The 14346-nt window shown below is 36.2% G+C and overlaps 1 protein-coding gene across 20 annotated transcripts in view; it reads right to left on the bottom strand.

The window, feature by feature from the left end:
- The window catches only part of PLEKHA5 (pleckstrin homology domain containing A5), a 174246-nt gene that overhangs the window by 58043 nt on the left and 101857 nt on the right, over positions 1-14346 (bottom strand). For all 20 annotated transcript variants that reach the window (XM_071815599.1, XM_071815602.1, XM_071815575.1 and 17 more), the window contains 4 exons: positions 12394-12498; positions 7989-8061; positions 2848-2948; positions 1833-1948 (listed from right to left, as the gene is read on the bottom strand). In XM_071815599.1, the coding sequence (XP_071671700.1) occupies positions 1833-1948; positions 2848-2948; positions 7989-8061; positions 12394-12498 (395 nt within the window). The remainder of the gene's footprint in view (positions 1-1832; positions 1949-2847; positions 2949-7988; positions 8062-12393; positions 12499-14346) is intronic.

Genomic DNA, 14346 nt, shown 5'->3' with positions numbered 1-14346 from the left:
CCCCTACAAAGTGCTTATACAATCAAGGTACAATTTTTCTTTGAAGTGGGTCTGATTTGGTTTAATCATTTATCAATCTGTAAACTATTACAGCTATCTGCAATACACTTACAACGTGAACAAAAACTGATTTTTCAGATTAGGTTTATTATTCACTAAGCTAGATGAGATATTTTATTTTGTCATGGTAACTTCATTCTTTTAAGTGCAATCTCTTAAAAGCTCTGAATAGAGAAAGCAAAAGGTGAAAATGCTATTAAGTATTTACTTGCTTATGCTCATTCTCACGCTGCTCATCCCTACGCTGTAACGTCTATCGTTCCCAAACATAAGGAGGGTTGCAGGAGACAAAGAACATAACATCACATATAATATGAAATCCTAATCAGATCAAATTTCATTGTGGTATTTGGACCTACCACTGCTCATTTCTATAAGCTGAAATCTTTTATTTTCAGTAATTTTGGGAATAACACATGAAACTCAAGAGCTTGAAGCATATGTGTTATTTTTTCAAAGTACAGAGAACAATGTATTTTTCTGTTAAGTGATTTCACTATGCTGTCCAATGCAGAGGATGAAATACTTCATACACTACCTATACATTTAAAGGATATTAGAGACAAAAGCTAAGATTTCGACCTTTTGTTTAAGATTAGTCACTGAGAAGTTGCACAGGTAGAAATTTAGAGGTGTTCCTAGCTTACTATTATCCTTGTGAATGTCCTGTAGATTGGTGTAAGTAAAAGACTTATTATGTTTGACTGAAAAGCTCACAAATCATTAAAACATGTAACATCAAAAGAGTGTAATCATTCTGCATTCCATTTTATGCTTCTGCCAGCACCATGCTGAAACATGGGATATAAAAATATCAGGAAGAAGTCAACAGGAATTACTTGCACTAGCAATGTAAAATTTGGAAAGACTGCTTGTATGTTGAGAACAGGTTAAATGTGCTTTCTCTTCTGCAAAAAGTTGTACCTTTTCCTTCTTTGGTACCTCTGTCTACGTGTGGTTTGTTTGTTGTTTTTTTTTTTTTTAAACTTAAAATTTCTCAGCATTGCTGCCATTCTCTTAGTTCCAGCATAGCAGGAACTAAAAGGATGCGGAACAGATCAAGTGACAGCAGCCATCAGCAATAACTTCTGTGCCATCAATAATGAGGTTTTAAATTTACAGTTAATGAGGTTTGCATTCTATATGCCATGGATCTGACCCAAGGGACCACATTCAGAGAGAAAACAATTCTTACTGGATAGACAGCAGCAGACAACATTCAGTTTCTGAGAGCACAAGGTTTCCAGCAGTAACTTGGTTTTCATTGTCCAGGCATGGACACGTAAAGGAAAAAGCTCCAGATCAGGTAAGTACACATTTGATGACAGCTTAATGATGAACAAGAAGGGCTCACCACAGGTACATCTGTTTAATTTAGTCAGAAACTACAGTTATGAATTTGAGACTCGAGACTTATGACCAGTTGAGCTGCTATTGGTACTCAGTCAGGAAGGCAGGTGAAGTCAAGCACGCCTGCACATAGTATTTGTTGTTGCACTTCTTTTGATGCCACTGGCTAAAGGAATCAGATAGTATTTTTTATCTTCTAGATCCTTACACTCAAGGCATCCATATTCAGAACAGAACTTAGATTATTTTTACGACTTCAACATTTTAGCCAACGTTGTGAAATGAGTAAGGGTCTTCAATATAAGGATAAATTACTTCAGCCAATTTACATTCTATTTGAAAGTATACACTTTCATTTAAATAAATCAAACTAAATATGTTAAATAAATAGAGTGTGCTACTCTTTTGTCAATCCACACTACCTTTTCACAGGCTCTGTCTGCACAAGTGCTGCATCTGTCATGGCTTTCATCCACAACTCCATTTCCTTCCCTGTATCTGTGCAGAAATAATAGGTCCTCATGTTTGGATGAGCTGCCTGATTGGAAATGACATGGTCATTGCAATAAAAATATAAGATTCTGTAAAAGAAAAAAGGCAAATAATGTTACTGTGTGCTCGCTTTAATGTTTTCTATTATAATTTCTTCAAATAATATTATCAGAAAAAAAATCAGAAGGAATACTTCCATGTTTCTCTCTCACTGCATTCATATTTTCAAAATAATTGCCTATAATTTTCAATCGTAGCTGCTTCTTCATTAATACACTCAATAAAAAGCCCTTAAAATTCTTCAGTCTTTTAAAAACTATCTTGACTACCCATGTAAATTATATAATGATTATAAATAAAATTTTGGCATAGATTTTTGCAGTCTGAATGATACATTAAGGTTTACTTTGTACTTACCACAGTAAATAAATGATGCGTTGCTTAGAAGGCCAAAAGAAGAGCCAAAAGGAGCTCATAAAACAAACAAACAGAAAAAAGAAAATATTTAGCAGAGTGATTTATATAATGATTAAAAAGATTAGCTGTGAAACACTCCTAATAATAATTCATGCAATATTGTGATTTAAGTGATAATAAACCTTATTTTAATTTACATGTAAATATACTTTGTATCTTAATAACTAAAGAACTTTCATTAGTGGCATAAGTCCAGCCGCAGCCTGTAATTCTAAACCACCACACAGTATTTAAGATCCATGAACAAAAAAATAGAAGACTAATATGTGATATTCATCAATCTTCACTTGCTAGTAATTTTGTCCATCTTTACAATAGGCCAAATACTTGAATCCTCTGATACTGTATTATGCAAAAATCAGTCTTAGAAGCTGTTTGTCAATCCCATTTTGCATAACACCTCAATTCTGATTACTACATTATTGTGCTTTCAGACATGAAATTAAAGAGAAAAATTGATTCCCCTACCTTAAAGGCATATTTGCGGTTAATATGGTCCTCAGGAGAAAGCACAGATATCTGAAAACTAGGTAGAAGTATGCTACCTAGTATTCCTTCTTCTTTCTCATCTGTGAACATATAGTCTTTGATTAGAGAAACAGAGTGTTTTGACACACAATAATGCTATTCATACAGTTCAGTGAAACTCTGTATTTAACAACAGGAGAGCACTAACAAGAAGTTCACCTCAGAAGCAAATGTGTTAGAGAATCAGAAAGCCAGGTTTATTTGTCACGTAGGTGTTTGTACGCAGTCTCAGGAGTGCACAGACCACCATCGTGCGGTCCCTCTCTGCCAACACAGGCCACAGAATCCATATCACACAAGTGTGCATCCCCAAAAACCTGCCAAGCGCTGTGAAATCTGGGCCATCTAACAATGTCCACCTTCGACTTTTTCCCAAGGTGGGCAAGCACAAAAACCCCCTCCTGAGAGTGCCAGCTCTGTAAAAGTGTAAGCACATGGAATGCACTGCCTTGTGGAAAACACTACAAATAGCTTCACCTAGAATTTTTCTGGGGATCTGTGCTTATCTGCGTACAACTTTGAAGCTGAAAAGCAGATGGAAGTCAAGCCTCTAATTCAGTGACAAGAATAATCCCTGCTCTTTATTGCCTGCTCAGTAAAAATTGCAAATACCTATGAAAGTGGAAGTATTTTAAAATATTGTTTATTTTTCTTGGTCTTAGAGAAAATTTGCACATTGTTCTTCTGATATTGGGCATATTAAGCTTTGAGATTGTTATAACTCTGATGAACAGTTTACACTCTATTGCATTCCATTTGTAAGAACACGTATGTTTCAGATCATTTGTAAACAAACAAGAAGTCCCCAAAACCAAACATCCATTTTAATGTAAAATTTTAGAACATTAAAATAAGAAACTGACATTTTAACTGGAAGCCACAGCCCATTCTTAAGTCCAGTTATACTTTAACAAATGAATAATTTGATGCAATTCATTAAGTCAATCTTAATTGCATCCCAGATACAGAACTACTATTCACAACCAGTATCGTAGGATTCTCTTAGTTGAAGACAGTGCCATAACAAATGGATATATATCTACGAAATTAAGAGGAAAACATAGATATTCCAAACTTCCAAGCACAGAAAATTAATACTGTTACAATTAAAATCCATGTAAACAGTATAAAAAGACTAGCTTTCACACCTGGATTTAAAAATCTTTTGCTGGTTCTCATTTACTCACTAAATTAATATGTTATTCATATGGGGAAAGCTCTGCTCAGCTATATTAGCATTACATGACACGTTAGATGTAAAAAATATGCTCTTTTGGATAGTTATTCAACTGGAGAACTGAGCAAACAATTATTCTGATTGAAAGGTAGAAAAGAAATGAGGAGTGGATTTATTTTCAGGTACTCAACTGTACTCATAAGTATGCCTGAAATAATCCCATCATGCCCTCTCAAATATTTACTCCTTGCTAGCCACACACACACACACAAAAATCTGTCTTTTCTCCTGTGTCCCAGAATACATGGCAAATGTTGGACTGCTATTTTGGGGAAAAATTCCCTTCTTCTGCTAGATTACACTTAGATTTACAGATTATACTTTGACTTACAGCCGAGTAAGTCACACCCACTAGTGCCATATAAAAGCATTGAACATTTTTGTTCCACTGAACTGCTGCTTGCGTGGAGGACTTTGGTCTTCATTAAAGACATACTGCTACATTCCACCAGATTCTAAAAATCTGTTTTTCATCAGACTAACTTTTATCTACACATTACACTGCCTCATACTCATCCTTACTTGTATGCTGTGTATGAATAATACAAAAGAAAAATAGCAGAACTGTCCAGCTATAAGATCTTTTATTTGTTGCAACAATAACCTTCCAGTATGAATGCGGGCACTCTTTTATCCCTCTGTGAAAAAGAGTATCCTCTAAGCTCTGGAAAAATAAAATGAAATAATTTTTCTTTTCATCTATAAATTAAAGTATTAGCAGCTAACACTATAACACAATCATAAAATTTCAGTAAGGTTTACTAACAAAACAAAAAAACAAAACCAAAAAACCCCCCAAACCACAATCAATCAACCAGAAACACTGTTTGTGATCTGGGAGTGAGTTCATGGCTCCCTGCTTTCCATTTTTTCAGTACCTGAGACAGAATTAATAAAAACTTAAAAGTACAGGGTTTAGAGTGCAAGTTGTTTACATTTTAGTAGTCTTTTCTAATACCTTTAAGGCTATCACTGTACATGTTTAATTACAGTTTATGAGCTTTAACTGCCTTCTAGCAAGCAAGTGATAGTTAAAAGCTAAGTTGATCATACAAACAATTTAGACTATTCTGCTTTTATTTCAGCTTATTTGGTACACTAACGTAGAAATGAAAAAGTAAGATTACAGAGCTGTTTGGATTGATTTTCTTTGTTGTTGGTTTTGCTTATTGCTTTTTTTTGTTTTGTGTCAAGATACTTCATGTGCAGTGCTTTAAGTCAACTTAATATGTTTTTAAGGCAGATACAAAGCAGTACTTTCTAAAGAAACTTTGGAAGAGAGAGCCTGAAGACTAGTTTAAAGTAAGAAAACCTGTGGCGGATGCACTCGACCCCATCCAGCCAAACCAGCATCAGTTTGGTCCAGGCTCCAGAGGAGGGAAAGGCCTGAGCCGCAGCCAGGCTGAGAACTCCTCTCAGGAAACCCATAAGGAAGCAGAAGGGCACACTAAACACCGATGAGTTGTGGGTGCAAGGAGTCTCATGCAGACCTTCCCCTCTGTGTGCAATGTGACTACAAGTCAACCACTTATTCTATAAATATGACAGCCTGGGTGAGCCCACTTTGAGCTCTCTCTGCTAAATAAGCTGTCTATATGGCAATGGTTTTATTACTCATAGGTCATTGGATGAGCCCAATTTAAGTTTAATACTAAACATTTAGTTTAAGTAAATGCACACTAAATATAATGAATCATTTAGAAGTATAAGGATGTATGGTTTTTAATATACCCTTTGCTTCATATTACTTAGTAAGCTGGATTCGCTAAAATCTTATGCTGTAAAGTTCTCCTCATATTTACCAAAAACAACTACAAACTACACTGAACACTTACAAGATAAGGTCCAGTTTGCACTTTGCTGGGAAGAATGGAACTGATTGGGGAAAAATAACGATTTCAAGGCTAATGTGGAGACATTACAGACATCTATAAAATGGGGCCCGCTTTGCACTTCACTGAGAGGAAAAAGGATTTATTCAGACAAAACAGTACCTGCAAGGCTATGGACTGTAAACAATGTCTACAGTTGAACAAAACGAAGGCACACGTGACATGAGTGAAAAAAATCCAATGAGAAACAAGATCCCAAAGTGAAATATTGCTATTGGACTGAATCATTGTATGAATAGTCTATACAGATACAAAAGTCTATGGTTTTTTACACTCAGGTTGGATCTCTGTGCAGGTACCCAGCTTGAGCCACCCCTCCTGCTACTCTACTCCATTTTTTTTTCTTTTTTCTGAAAATTGTGTTTCTTGAAAGTCTGCTCTGCAGACAGTTATCAGGCCTCGCCTGAAAGTTTGCCTCTGGAGTTCAAAAATACACATTCTGGAGAAACGGTTATCAGGCAGAGAAGAATCGTGACAGTTTGCACAGTGACAGGTACAGGCCCCACCTGAAAGTTTGCCTTTGGATCTCTAAGACACAGACAAACAGTTATCATGGAGGGAAGACACCTGAAAGTTTGCTTTGTGAATGGGTACAGGCACCTGGAGAGACACTAAGCAGCATTTGCCTTGGCATATTTCCCCCATGTAGTAAATAATAGAGTGAACCCACCACCGAACTCTTTTCAAGTTGCACTTCTCTTTGAGAAATCTAAACATTGCTCTGCAATAAGCAGAACCCTAAATTACTGCCCCATGACCAAAACCCTGTAAGAAAGCACAGAGTATATAATGACCACTTAACTAAATGCAGTGTAATTGTACCAAAATCGATGCCTCTGTGACTGAAATTATAGCCTAATACTGACTCAGCAGTGGCTTATCCAACCATGTGTGCTTCTTCGGGTAAAGAAACAAAGCCTAGTGATTACATTTCAATAATTCAGAATTTGTTAACTAAAACAGTTATAAACAGTTACAGAGCTTCTATGTTTCATGACCTGTTTTGTCTTTATTAGATTGGAACCATGCTGCAACTTAAGAGCATTTTAAATTCATCAGTCACTGCCTTCATTGTCAGCAGCAACAAGACCACCACTAACAATTCTCAATTGTCATCCTAAGCTGAAATCCCTTCTTACCCTTCATCTACAGATGTCCTTAACTGATTATTTTCCTCTATTCTGCCATGCTCTACAGTCTTCTTTGCTCTTAGTGTCCTTTAAACTATTACGGTTTTACACCTTATTTGAATTGAATAAGTTTCCGTTTGCACAAATGCCATTTGTTTATCCCCTCAGGAGCACAACAGTTAATAATCTCTAATGGTGAAGGAATCAGTTTTCTAACATACATATCTCCAGACTAGAATTATAAGCAGCTAATTTTTCCCACATAAAATAAATCTGATGGAGCTACGTAAGGGTACTAACAGATTTTTTTGGTCCAAATACAGCAAAGACTTACATGGAACTGGACACATTTCACTTCCTAAGTATTAATGAACACTGATGAGATTCCCCAAAGACATATATATCCTCTTTATCTTTCCAGGGGCAGAGTTTCAGCTCCCATGCACTATCCCTTTCCTTTTGCCATTTCAGCTACTTCATTTGCATGAAAAATCAGATTTAACCTGGCATATTTAGTTCCTAACAACGGAAGCAGTAAGAAGTCTACAATCCAGAATTCAATAAAAGAGACAGTTGTGAATGGGTTTGCCCTTTGAGCATTCTTGACAGGCAGGAAGCAATTATGTGAAACTGGTAATTAGGAAGACAGGGGAAGGAAAAAAAAAAAAGATAAAAGTAGCAGGCCTGAATATTGACAGGTATACAATTATTTTATCCACTAAGTTAAGTAGTAGCTTCATTCTTCTTACATTTGAGTGGTGTGTCAAAATTTATCTGTTCCCAGTAAAATGAGCACACAAAGCTCTCCCGAGTGGAACTTACCTCTGTAATAGAAGAGGCACAGATCTGAGAGCACAAACCACCGTTTCTTCCACAACTTCATCCCAGTACTATCCTGTATTAATCAAAGTGCTCAGGTAAGAACTTTCAGACTGTTAACAGTATTAGTTCATAAAGTAAATTGGGTACTAGTACTGGTGTGCTAGTAGTTAATTTTCTTGGCTAAGATATATTAAGTGTCTTTGACTTCTCATCTCAGACTTGACATTGCAAATCAAAATTGTACCACAGGAAGCCTGAAGTTAAGATGATTCAAGAATAAAATAAATGAGCCCATTATTTTACCATGCTAGAGACTATGATATACAGTTAATTGAAAACAATGTATACTTTTTTTTTTTGAAAAAGGAAATAAGCAAGGTAGCACTTGGGGTACATCCTCCTTTGTTTTCTGAAGAAACTCTCTGCTGAACTTCATCTTCTACTATCACTGATATATCTAGAGAAAATTCCTTTCCCAAATAAAGTTTATTCATAAAGCAATTTCATTTTCTTTTATGTTTATAACCAATTTACACTGCACAACTCAGAATGAAAGACTGTCACCACTACTGCAGTGCAAATAAGCCAAAGCATTGCAGTGCACACGTCCTAGTAGAGTCAGATTTAATAAATATGTTAATCAGTTCCAAGAAGAAAGGTAAGTGTGAATTATCAATATTCTTGCAGTAAATAGGTTTTGTGACCACCAAAAGCTGGAAATCTATAATGAAAAACTGTGGGAGGTTTGGGTTTGGGGTTGTTTTTTTCTATTTTAATTGCAAAAAGTAAGCATCATCTTTAGCCTCATATTTCAAGCTCTGCTCTTTTTGGGATGAAGGAATGAACTGAAGAAGGGAAAATAAACGGTAAAGCAAGCATTAGCTAGGAAATATTATTCAGAAAAAAAGTTAAAATACCCTTCGCCACAAACATTTGCATCATTAGAATAACTAAGCACTTTACAGCATCTTCCGAGGACCTCAAAGTCATTTAACAAACACTAATGAAGTCTGGAAGCACTGCCCATAGCAGTCAGCTCCTATTTCACAGCCGGAAAGGCAGACATGGGGAGGGGAGACTGCTTTCCTCACTTCACTGACAAGGTCACTGACTAAGGAGTGGATCAGGATGCCAGATCCCCGGCTATATAAATCAACCATAGGATGTGAAAACACCCAAAAGCCTTCAGTATAAAGGATTATCACAAACCCTCAGACAGATTTTCTGAAGACGCTGTTACGCAATGTCACATTTATCCCATCACTCAAAATGAGCAACAGGTTTCTACATGGCCACATGTAAAATTCTGCCAGCAATGAGACATGCTAGGAATGACATTTCAGCCTTTTTCAGACATAGCAGAGAGGCACACAAAATGATGGTGTGGTTCTTATATTTGAAATTTTTTCCTACTTTAAAGTACATCCTTTTAGTATCAGCGGATATACTAATTATTGCTCCCTGTTAATTATGACATAATTAATGTTATGTCATAATAAATAATGTTATTATGTCATAATGTGTTAATAGTATGTTCACAGTAAACACCTTCCATAAAAAGTTTTGACTCTGGACTTAAAAATCAGTAGACAAATGACAGAGGAATGGCCTTACATGCAATGAAACAGCACACCATGAGTCAAACAAAACTTGGTGTTCTCTGTTGTTACATAAACATGTTAAGAAAGTTATCTTGCTATCAAAAAGAAACTGTCACAAGCTTTCACTGTAAATTTCTGAAGATAATATCTGTTGTTTAAACTCTTGACTAAATTTGCTTTCAGTTACTACTGTAACATGGAAACATACAGCAATCCCTTTTCTTACAAAAAATAATCAAACATCACAGCATTTAAATAATTTCACACGTAAACCCTGTTCAACAGTATGTACTTGGACAGTAAGGTGGATTGAAGAGAGTGGTGATCATTGGTGGCCAGTTGCTAGTGATCTACAACCCAGAGTGGCCAAGACTATTTAACATCTTCGTTAATGACCTGCATGCCAGGACAGAGTGCACCCTCAGCAAGTTTGCAGGTAATAGGTACTATCAGGAGTGGCTGATAACCAGATGGTTGTGCTGCCATTCCGAGACCTCAACGGGCTGGGAAATTGGGCAGAGAAGTATCTCATGAAATGCAACAAAGGGAAATGCTCCATCCTCCATCTGGAGAGGAGACAGCCGCACGCACCAGTACACACTGGGGTTGATCAGCTAAAAAGGAGCTCTATGGGGAAGAACCTCAGGGGTCCTGGTGAACAAGCTGATCATGAGCCAGAAAAGCACCCTCATGCTACAGAAGGTAAACAGTATCTTGGACTGCACTGGCACTGTTGCCAACAGATGGAGGGAGGACATCCTTCCTCTGTGCTCAGCACTACTGAGGTCTAGCTGGAGTGTCAGGTTCAGTGCTGGACTCACCGGTATAAGAAAGACATGGACATACTGGAGTGAATCCAACAAAGGGTCACAAAGATGATTAAGGAATTAGAGCACCTTTCATATGAAGAAAGGCTGAGAAAGCTGTGACTGTTCAGCCCAGAGAAAAGGCAGCTCAGGGGCATCTTATCAAATCTGTATCAATACCTGATGAAAGAGTATAAAGAAGATGGAGCCAACCTCTTCTCAGTGGTGCCCAGTGACAGGACAAGAGGCAATGGACGCAAATTAAGAAATATGAAATTCCACCTCAGCAGAAGTAACCTTGTGAGAGTGATCAAACACCGACACAGGTTGCCCAGAGAGGTTGTGGTGCAGTCTCCATTTGTGAGGATATTCAAAACCCGGCTGGAAACAGTCCTGGACAACCTGCTGTATCTGAACCTGCTCGGGCAGAGGAGCCTGTACTGGATGATCAAGAGGTCCCTTCCAACCACCGTAACTCTCTGTTTGTGTGATATTAAAATATAGCTACTGTTTACTCATTAGTAAAATAATACAACTGTACACTAAAATGGACTTCTTAATATGAACATAGAGTATAATTTTTAGGAAAGCAACATCTTTGTACTACTTAGTATGCTGAGTTTCTATGATTTGATGTGAAACAAGAAACATGAAACAGCTAGAATCTTTAGCGCATTGCAATAAGTTAGTCCAGGTACGCAACCATATCTTTTCATACGTGTAAAACTCACTGCAAAGGACCTCAGAAAGAAAAGCCAGTTCATTATGAATCTAACGTTTGGAAGTGGGCAGCAAAAACAATGACACAGATACTCATGTGTACAACCACCTGCACTATAATTTGGATTTCATATTTCCATCAAGTTAATTGATTACCTCATTTAATTAAAAAAATCAAGAAAACAGTATTTCACAAACATTAACTTTTTTTAAAGCTAGAAAGTTTAATAGCCACAAAACAAAGCAAAAAAATCTCTCACGTTTGTGACAACTTTTCACTTTCAACATTGAATGAGAGTAGAGGCCATAAAAGTATCTAAACATGGAAAAATCTACTAAATAGACACTTCTAGATCTTTTCATCTGATAGTAATTTTTAAAAACTGACTCATCAACAACATCCAGAAAGCTACGTGGGTCATTTCATTTTGTCAGAGTAGGGACAATAAATGACAAAGTAGATTCAAAACTACATATAAATATTTGCCTCAGCTGCATTTAAATGGCAAGTTCTTACAGGGTGGATTTCATATTAGTAGATTTATAAAATATATTCCTAATATGGCCTGATCAGCTTTGCTGTTCAATTTTTTGATCAAACTACTCTACTCTGACTTCATGCAGAGCAAGAAAATGCAAGTGGTCTGGTATCGCAAAATGGCAAATCTACAGCAGGCTAGGTACACTGTCACTCAATACTAAAAAGGAGATACTTCAGATTAGTTTACATTCAATACAAAAACCTAAAATGATCTCTGGTTTTAAGATGGTCATCTTTGAGTTAAGAAAACAGGTGTTCTTCTGTCTTTTCATATGTGAAAAAAATCGCTTGATTTACAATTTCTTTTTGAAAATATTTTCTTACTTTTTAAAACAAATTAAGAGATATAGCCTAACAAAAGAAAGTTCAGAATTTTAAAAAAGAATATGCTGGGCCATACATTCTAGTCCCATCATTTCAGCATGACTGAAATTCATTCAGCTATTTACTAACAACATCGGCTTAGATTTTTCAAGCCCTTTGTATGTTTTAGAGAAAGATATGTACATATAGAACATCAGTGTTCTGTACTTGTCTAATGCCCTTACTCATTTGTATCAGAATGTCATCCGACAAGTATCTAATTAATTAAAATACCATGTGTCAGTTCCTCATACTTTATAGCTTCACTCTGCTATTGCTATAATTGTATTTTATGCAAATGGCTGTCTTCTGTACATTATACATATTATAAAATAAAAAAAAAAAACAGAAAGGGGTGAAAAGGGGAAGAGTACCTGTTTGTAGAGCCAGCCACGTCTGACAACTGGTGCATTAGGATTCCTCTTTATGGAGTTTGATCTTTTTCCAAAATTATGAACCTTCTTTGAAGATCGTGATGTCTAAATTGAATTGAACAGGTTAAAGGAAACATGACATCAACATCTGTTGAAAAATCATAACACATTTTCTTTAAGATCTTTTTCTTACACATGTTCCTCTGGGAGATTGCAGAATTCAAACTGTATTCCTTTTTTAGATAAATAATCATTATGATGGTTCTGCTGGATTCAGCATTTCTTTCTTTTTCCTCTGCAGAAAATTTAAAGACAAATCCCAAGACAAGTACTTAACTTTTTTTTCAACAAGAAAAAACAACCAAATACATACCTGACCTTCTTATAAGGTAGGTAGAAAACCTACCAAGCTGTAGAGAGAGAAGTAAACTAACAGAATTATTATTAATAATTATGAAAATTTTATCACCTGGGCAAGAAAATTGTGCTCTTTCCTCCTTCCAACACCGGACTAATACATGAAAACTTGCTCAGATTTCAACAAGATATAACCGTCCCTTTCCTAACTTATACCAACTTTTTAAAAACCTTTTCTTCTCCTCAAGAACCCTTCGCTGTATGATCTCTTGGCTGGTTTGAAGTTTCATTACTGTACCTGCTTGCACTAAGGCCTACTATGAAATGTTTGCTTTGAAAATCCAGCACTTATATATACTGTTGCTTATACCTTTTACAACCTTACAGCTACACAATGATCACAGATGATTAAGAGAAAATAAATAACCCATTTTAGATTTTGTCCTTCTTCTACCTGAGTAACCAAAAGAAACAGCAGAAGGCATAAAGAAACGTGCAGGGGTTTGCCATGTCACACTTCATTCTTTTCAGCCTACATTTAGAAACTTTGTTCTGCAACTGAACGTTTATTTGTGTTTTCAATTCTGTAAGAATTAGTGCCTCAGAAACCATATGATGTGATACAGCAAAGTACCCAACTCTGTAAAAGAAGTAAAGTTGAGATAAGTCTTTTAAGCTGTGTTCATGGCTCTGCTCCAAATCCACCATCTGAATTTAGACAATATAATCCTGTGCTTCAGCTTCCCCATCTCTACCACTGAGAGTAGTCATAAGGTTATGCAAAGTTCCTAAAGGAGGATGGCTAAACAAACACTCAGTTTTTGTTGCAAATTAGGGTATGGAGTTTCTCTACGGAAATTCTCTCAACACGCATCACAGAACTGAGCTGGGTTTTATACATGCTTCAGAGAGAATTCCACAGGCGGTTTAAAATAATAAACTGAAAACTGCAATTTAAAATGACGTGCAGCTTTTGTCAATGATACCATTAACTGAAGAATACAACATAGCTTAGCCAAAAAAGAATAACATTACAAAAACTGTGTGTTAAGTCTACAATGCAATGAAACAAGATGATTTTGTACGTTTTTTTTTTGAAAGAATCAGGAGGGAATATGAAAACAGAGTGTTTTTTAATCTTCCTTGGAAAACTAGAAATTTGACTCAACACTGTTTGGAAAGCAAGATAGAGGAAGCAATTGAAAACCTAATTAAAAATAAAAGTTAAAATATTTTACATTTTCACCTGAAAAATTCTACCAGTGCAAAATGGACAAAGGTTTGTAAGAAGCAAATAGAATTATGACATCCAGCTGTAAAAAAGAAATATACAGAGAACGTGTAACAATCCGGAGCACATTGGAAAGTTCACTACATCTCAGTTAACCCGTATGGCTATTATACTGGCATATCACAGAAGAAGTGTGCCAAGATTTTGATGGAAAATAATTTATAACACTCATACCTGCTAATATTAGGTATTAAAGGTTCAACATCTCCCAAGAGTGTTCCGGACTTCCTATGCTTGTAAAATGCCTAACGCACTAGGGATGCCTCTGAAAACACAACCAACCCCAAGTATTATGCTACTAATGT

This window comes from Patagioenas fasciata, chromosome 1 (genome assembly GCF_037038585.1).
Source record: "Patagioenas fasciata isolate bPatFas1 chromosome 1, bPatFas1.hap1, whole genome shotgun sequence".
Classification (NCBI taxonomy): Eukaryota; Metazoa; Chordata; class Aves; order Columbiformes; family Columbidae; genus Patagioenas; species Patagioenas fasciata.
This window is presented reverse-complemented; position numbering and strand designations above follow the sequence as displayed.